This window comes from Ruditapes philippinarum, unplaced genomic scaffold (assembly GCF_026571515.1).
Source record: "Ruditapes philippinarum isolate M1 unplaced genomic scaffold, ASM2657151v2 ctg3753_1_1_1_1, whole genome shotgun sequence".
NCBI lineage: Eukaryota > Metazoa > Mollusca > Bivalvia > Venerida > Veneridae > Ruditapes > Ruditapes philippinarum.
The window spans coordinates 77,694-99,012 of NW_026857797.1; the positions used below are offsets into that span (position 1 = coordinate 77,694).

The window sequence follows — 21,319 nt, forward strand, 5'->3', positions numbered from 1 at the left end:
ATCACAATAATAATAGAATATCTTTGATAATACATATAGTTTGAAATGTAAACTGATATAATTCTATATCTTGTAGTTTTACTGAGCAAATAATCCCTTTTAAATTCTTTTAAATTTGATATATAAAACATTTTTATTTAAAGACATGAATCGACAAATACAAAACTGCACACTTCTGTACAATTCACTTCAAAACATTTACGTAATGTCAATTCAATTTAATTCAAATATTACCATGTACAATGGTGCACATATACATAACAATGATTGTATTACAAACACACAAATTATGGTAAAATTGTTTTTTTACCCAGTTGAATTTCGATCTTAAAGAAAGAACAAAATGTAAGATAATTACTTATCGCTATTTTGTGCATTAAAGCAAATAAAAACTATTGTCTAATAATAAAGGCGATTGTGTCATGTAACGTAGAACATTGAAATTTGGACACTTTCACCGTATACCTTTACCCGCAGTGGTAAATATTCAAGTTGCAACATTAAAGGAACACCACTGAGGTTTTTTGAAGAAAAGTGACTGAAAATATTTTTCAAAGATTTTTGTATAAGTAGATGTATGTTTAGACCAATAACTCATGTACAAAATTTCAAATCATTCGTCCACTGCGTTTTCCAGAAATAATCAATTTTATTGTGCAAATTGGCCCAATAAATGAAAACCGTTTAAACGCCTTTCACTCAAATCGGTCAAAAATCGCATAAAATCGATTATCAATTTAATGCCGTGTATATGTAGGTATCATCTCTTGCTTGGTTTCAAATTTTAATGTACCTATTGATTTCAGAAAGAAATTCAAAATTTATTATTTTAGGCTATTGGACCTCTGTGGAGTTCCTTTAATGTAGAATCTTATTTAAAACTGTACAGTTTCAAAATTCAATGAAATTCACTAAGCAAATTTAAATTTTACAGTCCTTAAATGTACATGTAATATCAATAATGTAATAAGCATATTCTATAATATATACATGTATTTATATTGTCAATTTCAAAATTTGCGACGTAATTTACATATCAATTTACTTCTCCTAAAGATTCCGGAATTTACCTTTTTAATTCCTTAATGATAAGAGGACCACCGATATTTTGTAAGAACATATTTTTTTTCAAATTTTCACTACTGATAATTAATATTCATGTTCATATTACATTTTATCTGTTTATATGCATACAATTAAGAAATTCAATATTTATAACAGTTTGTCGTTCTTGTAAATATTAGTCAAAGGAATTTATCCAAAGAAATAGGAAGTTTTTTTCACAATAAATTTCATTTAAAACAACTGCATTAGGAAACATTTTAAACCAGTCTGTGCTCGTCCGATTTGAATATTTTACACCAATATCTTACAGTATTTAGCAGTATTTAAAAACAAAGGGATTCGCCCACAGACACATAGAATACCTGCATTGTTTTTTTCTTTCACACTTTAATATTTCTTAAATGCATTGTTCTCCACTTGTTCCGAAAGTACTGACTTGTGTATACCCCAAATTTCTGATTTATAAAGTAAAAGTATAGAGATTAGCACTATTTTTGCCTTTGACTCTTGTTCATTTGCCATTCTGTTTCAGAGTGACTGTTTGGTTAAAATTACTCCAACGTACTAAAATTGCTGACAACTTCAAGAATTTGATTATAAAATATGTTTTTGCCTTGCGAATTTCCAACTATTCTTAAAAAAACATAACTTTAGATTTTAAGGGATTGACTTTTACATTAATAACTCTATCAGTTCGTGGTGTGCACTTTAATATTATAAGAAATTCATAGATATGACAAATTCATTGTATACAATCAAGCTAAAATTAATTCCGTATAAACTAATGCATTGACAAATACAACGTCAACATGTAAAACATTATCACACAAGTTACAAATCAGTTAAGTAATATATAAACATGTTAATCACTTTTTGTCATTTGCATTTTATTTCGTTGTAAATGGTTGAATATTTCGATTGACCTAAGGCTTACGGTAAAATATTCCAGACTTTTGTGGCAATGTTGAAAACACTGAGAATCATTTTAAGGCAAAACAGAACTAAAATAACTAGATCTCAAATTGTTTTCTTTACATACCTTAAAAGTCCTTTAAATAAGAAGGGCTTTGTAACTTTCTAACACTCTATGATACAAAAATGCCAACCTTTTTTTAAACAAAAGTACAAAAACAAATGGCATGAAGTATTGAGTATGTAATTCTGTATCATAATATGCATCATGATACGCAGAAATATGAACTTGCATTTGAAACCTGAGCGCGCAGGACGAGAATAAAATTTCCGAGGGTTTCTGCAAATGTTAATGCAGCGATAGTTCTGCATAAAAGTTTGCATGTGGTCAGGTCATTCTGTGTTTGTTTATATAGAGTGTAAATATATCAGGAAAATAAAGGTACCGGTTTTTGTACTGCTTTTGTGATGTCACTTTACAGTAACAAATGTGTAAAAACGGCACATGTCCGATGTCCGTTAATGCATGTTTTCATTTCCATAATCATACTTTTCTGTAGTTACAGTATTGTATATGTTTTGTATATGTGTTGATGAACAAATGTATATACAGATCAATTTGAGAAGGGAAATTTTGTAACATTTTATTAAAGATATTCAGTGATTTTCGGTTATATTAGATTAATTTGCATGTTTAATGTTTGTTGGAATATTGATGGCACTGATACAATATTTTAATTTCGTGTCGACAAACATCATTAAAGTGCAATGAAAGTATACCTTAAATTATATACATGTACACATCTTAAGAAGAATAACAGTGACATAATATTTCTGTCTACCAAACATTCAGCAGAAAATCAAATACCTATTTTCAGATTTAATGGAATCACTCTCTTGTTGGACTCTTAATTTTTGTTCTGCTATGCAAACCATGAACTAGAAATCAACGCGTTTTATATAATGGTGTTCATTCAAAGTGTTGCTAAACTTGCACCTTTTCCAACAATGAAGAACATATATTTTCCCATGTGGTATTTAGAACAACTTGCTCGTTTTCAATTTTCCATAAAATGCGGGCGTCTCTCTTATACAAGTTTTTCAACGTAGGCATCATTAACTCTTCCTCTACATTTCCTAACATCATCAAAACGACAGGTTTCCTCTGCATATATGCCTGATCAAACTCGTTTCGACAATATGAGCTGCGACAAAAGTTATTCGACAGAAGAAGAATGACCACAGAAGCTCTGTCCAAACATAGTTCTGTTTCGTCATGAATATTAAAGCCAGGTCGAAAATATTGGTCTCCAGTGCATATCAGATTTCGATCCGTTCCAATGTTCAATTTAAGATTTTCGTTCAGTTGGTTTATCACGTGGTCTTCTACAAATTGGTAATCGCCACTACTATATAAAAGAAAGGCAACAAACTCATACTGTCCTTGGCCAGCTATTAAATTATTTATAACATTGTCCATGTTCCTCTTCCGCTTTAATTTCCTCTTTCTTTTGTGTAGAATAACACATATTACACCAACTGCCATAAAAACAACAGATATGCTTACAGTCGATGTTATGATGATCAGTTTTCTGTTGCATATATTTTGAATTCCTCTTGTAACAGATTCATCAATACTTATGACAGTTTTATCTTCAGACGTGCATTTTAAATCTTGTTGCTCGCTACTAAACGATTTCAATCTAACCAGCCATTGGATAGAAGATTTGTAGTCGCATGTTGAACAAAGAAATGGGTTTGAATTTATTTTGACTAAACATCCATTGCCGAAAGATGTGTGATTGCCTACACAGGGAACTCCATTAAGGCTGTTGATAGAAATCTCGTCTAGAACTTTAATGTTATTATAACTAATATCTAACACTCGTAGGTGATACAAGTTCATCAAATCGAGATCTAATTGCTCAAGCTGATTGGATGAAAGGTCAATTATTTCAATTCCTTTGTTATATTTAAAACTTTCTTTAGGAATCTTTGGAAGCTGATTGTTTGATAAGTTTATTATGCGTAGTCTACTGTGATAAGCAAGCAACTTTTCAAAAAGGTGTTGGTTCTTTTCTAGCATTTTAAATAGTTTGTTATTAGATAGTACATATATTTCTAAATTAGGGAAACATTTGATTGGACGTATCATTTCCAACCCGTTATCTGAAAAGTCTAGATAAAAAAGGGATGATAGTTTGAAGTCTGGACATACGAAATTAATATCTAGATATTTCAAATTGTTATTCCTTACAATGAGTTTTTTAACTTTCCAGTCTAGTTCTTCATCAACTATAAGCGTACAGTTATAAATCCATACTGACGTTGCAGGAGGCAAAGTTCCGCTCACATTTACAACTGAAGGTGTAAATGTGTTTTTAAGATTTAAATAATTTTCATTATTTGTAACCTCTGTAAATTTTGATACCATGTTTTTCATTTTATATGTCCCTGGCAAAAGTGGAATAACGCTTGTTGGCAAGACAGCATGACTTATGTCAAGGACTTTTATTTGAAACAAATAGTTTTGTACGGTACAAAATCCCAATATATCAAAAATTATAGAAGATGATGCATTCAAAAGGAATGAAGGAGAATGGAATGTTTTTAATATCGCACCAATATCAACAGAGCTCATTTGAAGATGGCTTAAATCAAGTGTTGTTATTTTTCTTGGTGTTATATAATCCACATCTTTCTTATTAATTCTATTTTTTATTTCACTAATCGACCCTATTGCAGACATGATAATAGTCTTTAAGCCAGGTAAAGCACTTTTCACTTTCAGAGTTTTTAGAACATTTTGTACATTAAGTTTGTTACAATTGCTGACATCCAATGTATGGACAGACGATAATCCAACAAACGCGTATTCATCAAGATGAATATATCTTACATGAATTTTCAATTCCTTTAACGATACCAATCCTTTAAAGGATTCACGAGAGAAGGTACACGAAGGTCCTAATGATGTATGGTCGTTGAACTCGATGGTTTCAACTTTTGCCCAGCTTTCATGAATGAAACTTGAAATATTGAGTGAATTACTTCTATCTGTTCTTTTAAAATCTACAAAACGTACATGTTCGTATTTTTTGGATAACATTTTAGGTATGTTATTACATATCACGGTGTTATTTTTTTCTTCGTTACATTGATCATTGATCGTCTTTGCATTTCCAAGCTCCACAATCAACATATACATAACAAATATTCCAACAAAATGTCTATTCATTTCACTCATCATGGTCTTAGTTTTGTTTGTTTGTTTTTTTTCTTTTTTTTTTTGTTTTTTTGTTTTTTTTTTGTTTTTTGGTTTTTTTATTATATCAAACCATGTACTTTAAATTAAAATCTGTATATGAAATCCTCGAAAGGAAATTATAAGTATTTACATATTTTTCAGAGACTATTTTATAAACGTATTTAAATGAAATTAAAATTGAATATTTCCTTCACGCGGAACGACTTACTCTAACTATTACTATCTGATTAAACGAATGCGACTTTACATTCACTTGGCAAATGTCCGAGATATGGCTGTTCAATAAATAATTACAAAAGAGCTATTGAATTACCGTGTTTTGAAATTGGAATCAACTAATTTAGAAAAGCGATATTTATGATAATAATTTATTCAGCAAGCATTTTGTTTTATAAACAATTGTTATATGATCCTTTGCATTGTGCATTCAAAAGGGAAAGTTTAAAAAAAAAGAATGTCGAGCTGAATGTTGTACTGAATATTGATCCAGCTTCACATCCCATCTTGACATTTAAAACAGAGAAATAAAACTATTTTGGAGCTAAATATTGTGTTGTATGCCGAGGTAGCTTTACATCCGGCTTGACATAAACAGACAAAACCAATGTCGAGCTGGTTGTTGTGCTGAATGTCGAGCCTTCTTCACATTCAGTCTCGACATTCGAAAAGGACAAAAAAGCGAATCTCGGACTGAATATTGCTTGTGCTGAATGTCATGCAAGCTTCACATTCCTGCTATCAAAATTCAAAAAGAGACAAATATCGAGCTGAATGTGGTTTTGAATGACAAGCAGGCTTCATAAACTTGTGTATATCCGAAAGTTCTATTACTGTAATATTAACACAATAAATCATATAATAATTAATGAATAATCATGAAGTTAGAATAAATGATTTAAGCTTGTAGGCCACCAACTAATCTTACAAGCTGACTTTTAAGGTTTTTAGCTTGTGTGAAGGGTAATAAGAAACGCCATTAACGTTTTCTCTTCTGCATTGATGAAGATAACAAATTCAATTTTATATCATCAAATATAATAATAAATTATGTGAGAACTTAAAATTTATCAACTAAGACACGCGGTTGTTAAAGCAAAGGGGACCACAAGTTGCATATAGTCTTGATGTTAAAGGCTTGATTACGAGATTGCTATGTAACAAAACTCGGCTTATGTTCACAAGCGGAATTATTTGGTTTTATTGTAAATATGTGGGACTAAACACTTAAAAAATTGATGTTTTCTATAGGGACAATATGTTTTGTCGGTAACTTACTGAATAATATGGATTAATAAGATTTTTCTTTGAAAATATTCCCCAGCGCTTGGTTACTAAGGAAGTAATTTTGGAAGGTTGCAACTGGTGCCATCTTCAGTTACAGCCGCCCATATGTAGCTGACAGATGTTGGCAAACATAGAGTCAGCCAATCAGAACTTGCAAACATAAAAATGCGTAAAAAGGTTCTACAATGTTTTCAAAGAAATAAACATCATTCACTCGACATACATACAATGTAATACATGTTAAACATAACAAAAGGTTCCAAAATAATGACTAATAATCATGGATTCATCAATATATTAAAATAGTCTTGACAAATAGAAATTATAGTGGCCAACATTTGCCAACTTTCTAACGCACACGTGCCCTATAAGTTCCTTTAGAAGCAATTACTTTCAAATACAATATAACAATCATCCATTGTAGTATTTTATATGTAATGCAAAAATATACATTAACAATCAATTTTTAATTAAACATGTAACACAAAATTAAGTATTAGCAAATATATCAAGATAACACCAATATTCTACCAATGCAGTAGAATAAGCCAATATGGCCACTAAATTCAAGTGTAAAACGTTTTGTATGATTCTACACACAATTATGGATTTAAATAGACACAAAATAATAAACATTTTTCTAAACTGTGTTGTATAGGTGAACAATAACATAATATAACTAATAATGGAAATATTATAAATTAAAATTATGCATAAGGTGATCATTACTTGTACAATTAATGTTCGGACAAAGCATATGATTCGGATAACACATATTACAATATTGTAAACATTGTACTACAATCAAGACACATTCATCGATATGATAATACAAATTCATTGTATACAATCAAACTAAAATAAATTCCGCATAAATTAATGCATTGTCAAATACAACATCAAAACGTAAAGCATTATCACAAATCACATTATCACAAAGTTACAAATCAGTTTAGTAATATATGAATATACTATTCATACGCTCAAATAATATACGACAAACATCATTAAAGTACAAAAACGTTTTGAAAATATATCTTGAATTATATACACATCTCCAGATGCATATTAGTGACATAATATTTCTCTCTACCAAACGTTCAGCAGAATATATAAAACACTTAATATGCGAATTACATTTTTAAGATTAAACCACCTCAGCCTCTTGTTTGTCTCTTAAATCTTAATGTGCTATGCAAACCATGAAATATAAATATATCCGTTTTTGTAATATATTCATTCAATCTGTTTCTAAACTTGCACCTTTTCCAGCAAAGAAGAACATATGTTTTCCCATGTGGTATTTAGAACAACTTGCTCGTTTTCAATTTTCCATAAAATTCGGACGTCTCTCTTATACAAGTTTTTCAACGTAGGCATCATTAACTCTTCTTCTACATTTCCTAACAGCATCAAAACGACAGGTTTTCTCTGCATATATGCCTGATCAAACTCGTTTCGGCAATATGAGCTGCGACAAAAGTTATTCGACAGAAGAAGAATGACCACAGAAGCTCTGTCCAGACATAGTTCTGTTTCATCATGAATATTAAAGCCAGGTCGAAAATATTGGTCTCCAGTGCATATAAGATTTCGATCCGTTCCAATGATCAATTTTAGATTTTCGTTCAGTTGGTCTATCACGTGGTCTTGTACAAATTGGTAATCGCCACTACTATATAAAAGAAAGGCAACAAACTCATACTGTCCCTGGCCAGCTATTAAATTATTTATAACATTGTCCATGTTCCTCTTCCGCTTTAATTTCCTCTTTCTTTTGTGTAGAATGACACATATTACACCAACTGCCATAAAAACAACAGATATGCTTACAGTCGATGTTATGATGATCAGTTTTCTGTTGCATATATTTTGAATTCCTCTTGTAGCAGATTCATCAATACTTATGACAGTTTTATCTTCAGACATGCATTTTAAATCTTGTTGCTCGCTACTAAACGATTTCAATCGAACGAGGCATTGGATAGAAGATCTGTAGTCGCATGTTGAACAAAGGAATGGGTTTGACATCATTTTGACTAAACAATGAGTGTGATTAGCTACACAAGGAACTCCATTAAGACTGTTGATAGAAATCTCGTCTAGAACTTTAATGTTGTTGTTACTAATATCTAACACTCGTAGATGATACAAGTCCATCAAATCGAGATCTAATTGCTCAAGCTGATTGGACGAAAGGTCTATTTTTTCAATTCTTTTGTTATATTTAAAACTTTCTTTAGGAATCTTTTGAAGCTGATTATTTGATAAGTTTATTATGCGAAGTCTACTATGATACGCAAACAAATTTTCAAAAAGGTGTTGTTTCTTTTCTAGCATTTTAAATAGTTTGTTATTAGATAGCACATATATTTCTAAATTAGGGAAACATTTGATTGGACGTATCATTTCCAACCCGTTATCTGAGAAGTCGAGATAAATGAGAGAAGATAGTTTGGAGTCTGGGCATACGAAATCAATATCCAGGTATTTGAAATTGTTATTCCTAACTACGAACTCTTTAACTTTCCAATCTAAAGGCCTATCAACTATAAGCGTACAGTTATGAATCCATACTGGCGTTTTAGAATGGAAAATCTCGCTCGCGTTTATAATTGAAGGAGTGAAGAAATTTTTGAAATATAAATATTGTTCATCATTTAAAACCTCTGAAAATTTAAATAGCAAGTTTTTCATTCTATATAGCTCAGGCAAAATAGGAATAACGCTTGTTGGCAAGAAAGCATGACTTATGTCAACGACTTTTATTTGAAACAAATGGTTTTGTACGGTACCAAATCCCAATATGTCTAATATATAAGAGGATGATAAATTCAAACTAAATGAAGGAGAATTGAACATTTTTAATATCGCGCTTACATCAATAGAGATCATTCGAAGGTTGCTTAAATCAAGTGTTGTTATTTTTCTTTGTGTTATATAATCCACATCTTTTTTAATAATTCTATTTTTTGTGTCATTAAACGTTCCTATAAAAGACATGATTAGACTTTTTAAGGCAGGTAAAGCACTTTTAACTTTTAGAGTTTTTAGAACATCTTGTACATAAAGGTTATTACAATTGCTGACATCTAATGTATGGACAGACGACAATCCAACAAACGCGTATTCATCAAGATAAATATATCTTACATGACTTTTCAATTCCTTTAAAGATACCAATCCTTTAAAGCATTCACGAGAGAGCCCTAATGATGTTTGGTCGTCGTTGAAATCGATGGTCTCAACTTTTGCCCAGCTTTCATGAATAAAACTGGAATTATTAAGTGAATTACTTTTAAAGTCTACGAAACGTACATGTTCGTACTGTTTGTATATCATCTTAAGTATGTTATTACAAAGCACGGTGGTATCGTTTTCCTCGTTACATTGATCATTGATCGTCTTTGTATTACCAAGCTCCAGAAGCAAAATATACATAACAATTATTCCAACACAATGTCTATTCATTTTACTGATCATGGTCACAGTTTTTTTAATCCTTTGAAAAAAAAACCTGTATGTGCAATCCTGAAACAGACATAGGTATGCTGTTATTAATCTCGAAATAAAGACTATTTCAATAAGCGTATTTTTATATTGGATATTCCTTCACGCGGAACGACAAACACAACTATTACGTTCTGAATTAAATACTGTAATGTCAAGAGTACCACTTTGCATCTACTTTGATTACCTGACATAAACGTTAGCAAATGCACAAGGTAATACTGTCAAATGAAAAATCAGAAGAAAGCTATCGAATTTGCGTGTATTGAAATTGGCTAATTTGTGTATATTGAATTGAAATAGCTAAAGCGACCTTATTCATCAGCAAGCACATTGTTTCATAAACAATTGTAATATAATCATTTGCAATGAGCCGACATTGCCCTTACACCTTCCAAAGAAAAACGCGTTAACTTGCCTGATGCGACACTTGACAATGCGAAACGATTCTATAATTTGTAAGCGAAATTTTAAAGATGGCATCGTTTTTTTATGTTACATTATACAATTTCGCGGCGACGCTCGACAACGCTAAGCGTCGCTAAACAAAACGAACCTGTGTCGCGTAGTCGGTATGAATGAAATTCGAGTGACAATTTTGGGAAAGGAAAGTGACTTTAGAAATATTTTTAAAATTGATATTATGTCAATATTACAGTTTGTAGATTATATTATCTGCTTAAATAATCCGCCTACGAGATCAGAAAAGTTCAAAAAAATTAATTACTCACTAGTTAATGTCAATGGTGTGTGTTTTGTTTTTGCGTTGTTGTTGTTGTTTTTTTTGTTTGTTTGTTTGTTTGTTGTTGTTTTTTTTTTTTTTTTTTTTTTTTTTTTGCTTTTTTTGTGTGTGTGTTTTTTAAACATCATTTCCCAATTAAAAATATTACAAGTTTCATTCAAAATATTTTTAGCGACGATAATTTGGTTTATCATTAAAAAGTAGTATATATAAATTATAAACTATGAGGAAACTTTTTCGCGCAACATGAACACTTCGAAAGGATCTGAAAATTTCGACATACGTACACAATTTAATGAGAATGTTATATCAATAATATGAATTTTGACATTTAATTTCTCATCAAATGTAATAATGCAATAGATATTTTGAGACTGAAAGAGTACAAGATAGATTTTTTTCATTGATAATTACGGCTTGTAGACTTGCGAAAAGAATATTCCCCGCACGTAGCAATAATCTTATGGGCGTAACCAGGTGCACGGTTTATTTTATAAACTTCCCTCTGAATACCCGCTAGCGTACAAATTGAACTTTAAAATGGTAAATTTCAAAACATAGATTTATAAATCAATGATTTTTGAGTGTATGTTCAGTTGAATAGCTGCTGATTGATTTAATATGGACCTATATTTGAATGATTTGTGTTACAAAGAATGAGAGTAGGCAAATACGACACAATAAGTAATAGATTTCTTTGGTATATCAAAGGTAAACAATTCTTGCGGGAAAGGTGTTTAGATAAAAAAAATTCAAAGATAAATTCCTAAATCACTTATTATTGAAATTATAATACCATACCATATGCAGATCATTTGAAAGATAAACAGAACATATATAGCATTAGATTTGTACCAAAGGTAGATCATCATAACATATTTACAAAATTGATATAATATTATTTACGTGTAATATAATACAGTCACATGGTAAGTAACAAATCACATTAACACATACATTATACTTGGTTGATTCATATTTCAAAATCTGTGGAACATAAAGTTTACTTAATCTGCATCAACTTGTCATTTAATGCAATCTATTCTCTTAAATCAGCGTATGATACCTGCTCTTTGTAGATATTCAAACATAATATCAAACATGCCATGGCATCTGTTGTGTGTTGCACTGCTCTAGACATATTTAATTTCACTAATTCTGAAAAACAAACAGCAACTTATACTTAATTTAAAGCTCTGCCTTGAAAGTTCTTTGTAATCAGTATTGATATATTCTATTTAAATATTTACAAAACAAGTCGCGATAGAAACATTATAAAAGATTATTGAGGGAATAACTGGTGTCATTGGCCTCGGATATAGCAACGTTAAAGAACAACGATCTGATTTCACAGGGGATGGGGAGTAAAAGCGGACATGAAAAATAGATGTTTTACCTTAGATTGTGACCCTGACCTTGAGGGTAATGACTTGACTATTGTGCTCTGCACATAATGTCATAATGGTGATAATTTCTGCCAAGTTATCGTAAAAACATTGCAGCTGTTTTAATGTTATGGAGCGGGCACTAGATTAAGTCTTTAACGCTTGACCTTTAAGTGTGGCCTTGACTTTGGATAAGCAACCCAATTATTGTGCTCTGCACATCGACTCATAATGATGATCCCTTGTGACAAGTTATTTTCAGTGGTTTAAAAGGAGCGGACACAAAAGTGTTACGGACGAACAGACAGAGGTCATTCCTATAATCTCCCCACAGACCAGAAATGAAAAAAAACTTTGTTGTCACTCTAGAGGTTACATTGGTCAGAAAGGTTGTCTGGATATTTTACAGTTCTGGTTTTAATAAGGGTCATCTGAGGTCAAAAAGGGTAACAGCATATGAAAGGGCATTATATGAAAATTCCATATTAGCATTTGCACACTTTCAGGTGCAGATATGAATGTTATTATATCAGTTTAATGTTATGGCATTATATCTGCCTTTCATTCATTGCTAACAATATTAAATTCAGAGCCAAAATAATCAGGTGAACGATATAAGGTCCATCATGGGCCTCTTGCATTTATTTATTGTGCTGATTTCTGTTACAAAAAATATTGAAATTGCGATAAAACAATTATAATATGAAATTCGTTAGTGACGGGGGTATTTCACTTGTTTGGCGACATGGAAGGATGTTTCTTGGAAAAAACGTCTCGGCCTAACGACCTTGGCATATTTCATAACAGAAACATCCCTCGATGTCGCCCCAGCCGGTGTTATATCCTCGTAACTACCTGTTTTCATAAACTATAAAAAAATAATTAGGTATATAGGTTTAAATTCAATGACCTTATCGGAAAATTGTTTGTGCAGTCATAGCCATTTTTAGTAACATATTATCAAGTTATAATCACAAACGACCACGGTGATATTACCTTGTTATACATACAATAAAGCTGCACGTCTCTAGGTCTCTAGATGAACCAACATATTTCAAGAAAATCAATATTGAGAAATATGGAACGCCGTGACTGTCTTATGATATCAATGTTTTTGCTATCTTGTGAAATGATGATATTATTTTGTCATTTAAGCATATTACCATGTGCAATTTACTTCATATCTTGTCTAAAGACAATGCTGACTTGTTCAAACAGCATGTTAACTTATTATGACATGTGCAGACAACAGGTTAACTTGTCAAAGTATCATGATGACTTGTGCAAACGACATGTTAACTTGTCAAAATATCATGATGACTTGTGCAAACAACATGTGAACTTGTCAAAATTTCATGCTGACATGTGCAAACAGCATGTTAACTTGTCGAGTTATCGTGATGACATGCTCATAATACCTTAACAAGTTAACATGTGTTTTGCACAAGTCATCACGATTCTTTGACAAATTAACATGTTGTCTGCACAAGTCATCATGATAATTTGACAAGTTAACATGGCATTTGCACAAGTCATCATGATACATTGACAAGTTAGAATGGAGTTTGCACAAGTCACCATGATACCTTGACAAGTTAACATGCTGTTTGCACATGTCATCATGAAATTTTGACAAGTTAACATGTCGCTTTCACAAGTCAACATGATACTTGGACAAGTTAGCATGTTGTTTGCACATGTTATCACGATGATTTGACAAGTTAACATACTGTTTGCACATGTCATCATGAAATTTTGACAAGTTAGCATGGCATTTGCACAAGTCATCAATATACTTGGACAAGTTAACATGTCGTTTGCACAAGTCATCATGATACTTGGACAAGTTAACATGCTGTATGCACATGTCATAACGATAATTCGACAAGTTAACATGCTGTTTACACATGTCATCATGGAATTTTGACATGTTAGCATGGCATTTGCACAAGTTATCATAATACTTTGACAAGTTAACAGTACGTTTTGACATGTCAGCATGTTACAGGTAACATGTCATTTGCACAAGTCATCAAGATTCTTTGACAAGTTCACATGTTGTCTTCACAAGTCATCATGGTAATTTGACATGTTAACATGCTGTTTGCACAAGTCATCATGATACTTTGACAAGTTAACATGCTGTTTGTACATGTCATCACGATAATTCGACAAGTTAACATGTCGTTTGCACAAGTCATCATTATACTTTGACAAGTTATCATGGCATTTGCACAAGACATCATGACACTTTGACAAGTTAACATGCTGTTTGCACAAGTCATCACAATAGTTTGACAAGTTAACATGTCGTTTGCACAAGTCATCATGAAATTTTGACAAGTTACCATGTCATTTGCACAAGTCATCATTATACTTTGACAAGTTAACATGTTGTTTGCACAAATCATCACGATACTTTGACAAGTTAGCATGTTGTCTGCACATGTCATCATAATAATTTGACAAGTTAACATGCTGTTTGTACAAGTCAGCATGTTCCTTTGACAAGACATGATGTAAATTGCACATGTTAACATGCTCAAACGACAAAATAATATCATCGTTTCACAAGATAACAAAAACATTGATTACATAAGACAGTCACGGCGTTCCATAGAGAAAAATGTACTAAAATTATAAGAAAGGTAAAACATTCAAGGTCTAAGTGATATTTTACATGTTATTTGCGGTCAAAAACTGCTTTTGCAGTATTTTATCACCGTATTTCTACTGCGTTACGTACGCAGTAAAAGCTGTTTTCGCATATGTTGACCACGTTTTGGTAATTTTCTTGGATTGTTAGTGTCGATTGCAATATGTAAATTGCTTTATTTGTTCATCTCTCAATATTTTTCATTTAGTTATATTTTCAAAATTTCATGAAAATTAACATGAATCTGGAGACGTGCTGCTTAAATTTTGTTTATGTATTTTGTGCTTATTTTTCTAAAGGACCTTGAGAGATCATAGTAAATTTGAATATTTTATACATGGCGGGCGTGACTCATCGGATACCAAAGGGAATTCCCACAGTTACAATTTAAGATCTATGTCAGATATACGAGTACATTTAGTAGGCCACCTTAGATTTTGTCTTGTCAGCGCAATAAAAGGTTGTTTGAAGGACATTGTGAATATTTTATAATTATACTGAACAAAAAAAGAAACGTCTGTGTTTAAGCAGAGAAAATCAAAATGTCAAATGTTCGAACTACATATATTCGGGTGAAAGATAATGTGTCCGATAAAACAAATTTTAACTCGACTTTAATTGTTTTGCAGGAGAAACCTAGGTTACACGCTATTTTCACGTGCATGCACGGACCAGTAGATTCGTGTATATTTTATTAAACATTTCATTGTAATTTAATAGACTTTCATATCATTTTTTTAAAAGGCCTAAAATTCCGCAACATTTACGCGAACTTGTGATTGGCATGTTTAATGCTGAAATGACGATGAATGCCGTCGCTATGAATATCGTGCGATTCGACACTTTAGGCAACGTCTTCAATTAACAGGACGTAAAGAAGATCGATCACGTAGTGGACGTCCGCGCGACACTACGCGTGCACAAGACCGCTATATTCGGAACACCCACCTGCGCAATCGCTTCCAAACTGTCACAGATACTGCTGCTAACGCCTTTGGTACACAAATCAACCGTATATCTGCCAAAACACTTGCGCGAGGGTCGCTACATGGACGTCAACCATACGTTGGTTGTGTTTTGAAGCGACGTCGTCGCGTTAATCGTACTAATTGGGCACGTACACACCAATACTGGCTTAGACAACAATGGAATATCAATCCTTTCTCTGACGAGCCGAGGTTTTCCATTCATCAAGCTGATGGCAGAGTTCGAGTATACCGTATATGAGAAATGAACGTTATGCCGGCTGCTGTGTACTTAAACAAGATCGTTTTTGGGGTGGGGTTCTATCTTTGTATGGGCAGTCATTGCGCATGGCTTTCGCACTAAACTCGTCGTTCGCAAGAGGAATATAAATGCCCAATGCTACCAAGATGAAATTTTTGCTAGGCACGTTGTCCCACTGTTTCAAATTATGCCAATATCACTCTTTGAAAGATGATAATTCCACAAGCTACAGCTAGAAATAACATTGAATTTATTAATGACTGGCCAGCCAAAAGCCCTGATCTAAATCCTATTGAACACCTTTGGGATAATAATTTGGACCAGCGTGTTAGACGTCGCTCTATTCCACCGTCAATCGCCATTCATCTAAGACAAGTTAATTCAGAAATAGAACAACATTCCACAAGCCGAAATCAATACTCTGATCCATTCTATGCGCCAACGATGTCAGGCAGTCCTTCAAGCTGAAGGGGGTCATAGCCAGAGCTGCATCAGTACTAAGGGTGTAGTACTTAAGTACCATTACCAGTACTTGGCAAATTATGCAGTACCATTACCAGTACCAGTACTAGATTTTAGCTCGGTACTGCAGTACCAGTACTTTTTTTTGGTGAAGTAATTAAGTATCAGTACCATTACTTTTATATATTCATCAAAGTTTGAATAAATACAGTGTCAAACAAGTATTTGCAAATATTATTCAGCAAAGAAATAAAATCATAATTTACTTTAAAGTTAAAATAACATTTTTACAACTTTATAGTTTTAACATACTTTTTACAAACAATATTTACAACATATATTCATGTCATATTTAAATGTTTAGTAACCAGTCAACTGTATAAATACAATGCAAACATCTTTCATTTGAAACACAACAGTCTTTTGTTGCCTTCCACACCTTCACACCTCTGTTCAATTTATACCAAAGTAAATGGTGCTAACAATATCACTTTTTTTCAATTGAAATGGGATTATTTAGAATAGAAGAAATTAATAAGTTTTTATTTTGCTCTTTTACTAGTAAATACAAAGTAATAAAATATTTTAATAAGGATATTTTAGGGTAAAGAGTTATTGAGTCTGTTTATCTCAATTTAATTTTTACTTAAAGTCTTTGGTGCTTTTTTATGATGAATACTACATGTATGTTAACATTTGAAGGAATATTGCAGCAAATTATCTATAGATTTGATAACTTACTTTTTCACAAAAATAAAATATAGTAAATGTAATTTACAGCTTTATTTTATGTAAAAAATTGATGCTATTTTTATCAAAACCAAAAGTACTGCCTAGTATTGCAGTAGCAGTACCACTTTTTAAGATAGTAATGCAGTACCAGTACCAGTAGTAATTCAGTATCAGTACCAGTACTTGCAAAGTCGCTGCAGTACGTACTGCAGTACCAGTACCAGTACCAGTAATGCAGCTCTGGTCATAGCCGATATGAATTTGTGATTTTGTTAGGCATTTTAACTAACATTTCACTACTTTTGGATAAACCTAAGCAATAATTTTTGTCAAAAAATCGCATTTAAATACTTTTTTCAATACCTTTAAATCTACTTTAATCCTGATTTTCATAAGGGGAAATTTCTGTATTTGTGTGTGACTCATCGGATATCAAAGGGAATCCCCACGGTTATATACAAGAAGATTATATTTCAGCTACAATTTTTTTTTTTTAAATAAACATTTTATGAGCAGAGACATCATTTCTTTTGTGTCTCCATTGTTTATAACATTGACAAGTTTAATACAAGTACTTGATGTTGTTTTCATGACTTAAATCTCTAGATGAAAATAATTATCATCCTATTTTTATGACACTTCAACCCAGTCAAAACCGTTTTATTCAAGATATTCACTAATTAAACAGACAATAGATGAAAGATATCGTAGAATTTTTTTTTCATATTTCACTTTTTTGTCATTATTAAGTGTTGCTAAATTACATGTATATTTTTAATATATTCTTTCCATGTACTCTAAAGAGCAAGTTTTATTCCTTATTGTTTGCATTTATATACATATAGTAGTGGCAAAAAACCCAATTAATTAAATTGATAATAACCGTTCCATACTTCCTTTGTCCCTGACAGATAATGCAACAAAGACATGCGTTTTTTCTGATATAATAGCATATCTTATTACTTAATTTATTGTTAAAATAAATATTCGTCAAATTTTATTAAATAGTTCGCCATCTGTTAAAACATCAAAAATGGGATCACTACGAAAAAAAGTGTACGGCAATGCCCATAAAGATTTTGAACCAGCAAAGCAGTCTGACCCATATCATTTTAAGGCGCCCGCTAGAGTGACAGGTATTGCATTATTGTACTAAATTAGCCGTTTATGACAGAATGATCGTAATCGATCACAAGGAAAGTGACCTGCGCCGTCCGAGAACAGAATCCGGGTCGTGCGGGCGATCCGGGTTCGTTTTCCGGACGGCGCAGGCCACGTTCGTTGTGATTTATCATGAAATCCTTTCTACGGACATTCGCACTGTATCGATCTCTGCTCTGGAATGTACAGTAGTTATCAGTTCCTTGTGACAGAGAAGGCACTAGTATTGGTAAACGGCTTGACAGTCTGCCCTGGAACAATGCGGTGGCGGAACTGTGCTCTGGTAAATTCAAGGTAGCTCCCTGTCTTAATAGTTACCATCAATTTCATCGTTGCGTAAAATGTGTTACACACATGCATCAGTTGTCAGTTTTCCGCGACCTGCTGTTTTATTTGATGTTTAGACGGATAAAAAAGGGGCGTCCCTTGCCGAGTGGTTATGTTCGTTGACTTTATACCACATGCCCCCACGGCTGTGGGGTTCAAATTCCGACAATGACTTTGGATTCTTTTATGAAAGGAAGCTATCCAGTTAGCTTACGGATGTCGGTGGTTCTACTCAGGTGCACGTGGCCGTTCTTGACTGAAATAATGTACGGAATGCATCTGAAGTCTTCCTCTACCAGTAAAGCAGGAATGTCGCCATTATTATGACCTAAACTGTGTCAGTGTGGCGTAAAACCCAACCATACAAAGATCCAACAATATCACTCTCATAAATACTTCTTACAACGTTAATTTCGGCTCCGTCAATTCAAAGATTGAAATATTAACTGTGGTGCAAATCTTTATCCTTAGTGTCTGGGGCGGGCCTTGGCTTATTTTTAGTAAACGCCGAGTTCAGGTCTTTGGTCGAGACTTATATTAAAAATAGATCTGTGCAATTACCAGGGATTGTACAACTTAAAATGATTTCATCTATAGTTATGAAAGTAACATCAAGTACATGCATTGAATGTAAGAGAACGATTGCACAGACTAGCTTGTACACTGGCTTAAACGATTCAGAAATTATTTACTTTCGTATGTCAGAAAAACTAAACATAGCCAGGTGTCTCTATTGTTATGAAGATGGGTCTAAGAAGTATTTTTGGCTTGCAGCCACGGCTGCAAGCCATTTAATTTGGAAAACTTGTTCCGGTTAGGTGTATTCCTGCTTACATTTGTTGGTGCATAATTGAACGGGAAACCAGCTGCAATCGTGCTAATCGCAACTTTTCGACCCTTTCCGTCTCTCTTCGAATTAATGATAATAACCAAGGTAGTTCCGATTGCAATCGTGACAATTCGGGCGATTCCGTCATACTGCGGAATCAGAGGAAGTTATATTACGGAAATCTAAGCTATTTTAGTTACTTCGGCAATCCCAGTTTGTTTATATAAATATGATTTCTATTTTAGATATTTTAGGTGTAACACAGTTGATACATGCATATTAATTGGTACCATGCACGTAACGAAATCTTTTAGTGCATTAAATTTTACTTGTTCTCTAAAGCTGCTATATAAATTAGCAACTGCCAAAACGAATGACTCTGCGAAAAAAGTGGAAATGAAATTTTCTTCAGTATGATAGATAGATCTCCGCGTGAGAGCCAATGTTAGTATTTTTACGATTGATTATTTTCTTTATTAGTTTTATACAATAGAGAATAGATTTCGAATCGTTTTTGACAAGAAATATTCGTTTTTACAAAAGAAGTTGCTACTGTTATCGTCAGCATGTTCCCGTTCAGTTATAATCAGTGGACTTCTGGTCCCTCTTTGGTCCAAATCTGCACGCATAACACAGTCACTGGTGCTCAAACAAATGGGCACAGAGCTCGTCCCAGTCTTAAGCTTACCCTACCTATCATTTTAAAAGTGAAACTCTTTTTTTTTTCGAGAAAAAAAACTAAATAAACCCTTTATGATATACAAATACCGTAATTAAAAAAAAAATGTGATAATAAATCGAAACAAAAAAAGACAATTTTAAAGGGATGGGATGATGGAACAACTGAGCAATCCTTTCCTTTTAAAAGGAAACTTTATTTCTTTTTATTTTTCTTTTATTTCACCATGCCTTAACATGAGATATAATCAAGGAAAATATTATTTAAAATGATCTGTATAACGATAATACAAACACAATAGCTTAAATGTTTTAGTGTAACAATAGGTTATCGTGTTCACACCTAAATTGTAGTATCGCGTGATCATTTAAGTCTTTTGAAAATATTTCCAAATGCGCATTATGTCAATGTTAAAGAAAATAATTTTTTATCTTTAACGGTGTTTTTCTCAACTCTTTTTTTCTTATTTTTATCCGAAATGTTTAAGTTAATTCAGTACATTGTTTGCAGTAGTTTGCAATTTATATCTATAGTCAATAAAATACGACAGTAGAAATAACTTTATTTATTGATATATTTTTAGGTCAAATAAACATAAGTTGACAATGGTTTGGGACGATAGATGTGGGCAATGGTTTTGAATGATTATAAGATGAAAGAATGTTACTAACCTAGAAATAATATAATGACTTATAACTACAGGGTAAATATAACAAGAACTGTCGGAGGACAGTATTGGCTCGACTATTCGGAAGGTTGCCACAATGGTGTTTTATTGAGTATAATAATACTAATTACCTATGAATACATAAAATTCACAGAAAAAGGTACAAAGGCTTGTTATTAAGATGTTTTATCAAGTAAATCACTGCTTTATTATTGTGAATGCATAAAATTGTCCCAAAAAAGGCACAAACCCTTCAGTATTTATGGAGATAACAGCTTACCATGAATTTCTAAGCTGAAAAGGGTGAGAAAAATCAGCCTAAATGCACAATTATGACCCTAAATGCATATGTGAAGTTTTAAAAAATATCTTTAATAGTTATTGAGATATGTAAAACTTGCATGTAAACATTA

The 21,319-nt window shown here is 32.4% G+C and overlaps 2 protein-coding genes across 2 annotated transcripts; both read right to left on the reverse strand.

Annotated features, from left to right (window-relative positions):
- Positions 1-139: 139 nt before the first annotated feature.
- LOC132751087 (toll-like receptor 2) lies at positions 140-5,608 on the reverse strand. Its single transcript, XM_060741198.1, has one exon. It carries the CDS (start codon positions 5,225-5,227, stop codon positions 2,963-2,965), a length of 2,265 nt encoding a protein of 754 aa, XP_060597181.1. The 5' UTR covers positions 5,228-5,608; the 3' UTR covers positions 140-2,962.
- A 2,172-nt stretch (positions 5,609-7,780) lies between these two features.
- LOC132751085 (toll-like receptor 2) lies at positions 7,781-8,869 on the reverse strand. Its single transcript, XM_060741195.1, has one exon. The coding sequence runs from the start codon at positions 8,867-8,869 to the stop codon at positions 7,781-7,783; it is 1,089 nt and encodes a 362-aa protein (XP_060597178.1).
- Positions 8,870-21,319: the final 12,450 nt, after the last annotated feature.

Excerpts from the sequence above, each read along its gene's own strand:
- LOC132751087 (XM_060741198.1), bottom strand. The coding sequence starts at position 5,227 with ATGATGAGTGAAATGAATAGACATTTTGTTGGAATATTTGTTATGTAT.
- LOC132751085 (XM_060741195.1), bottom strand. The coding sequence starts at position 8,869 with ATGCTAGAAAAGAAACAACACCTTTTTGAAAATTTGTTTGCGTATCAT.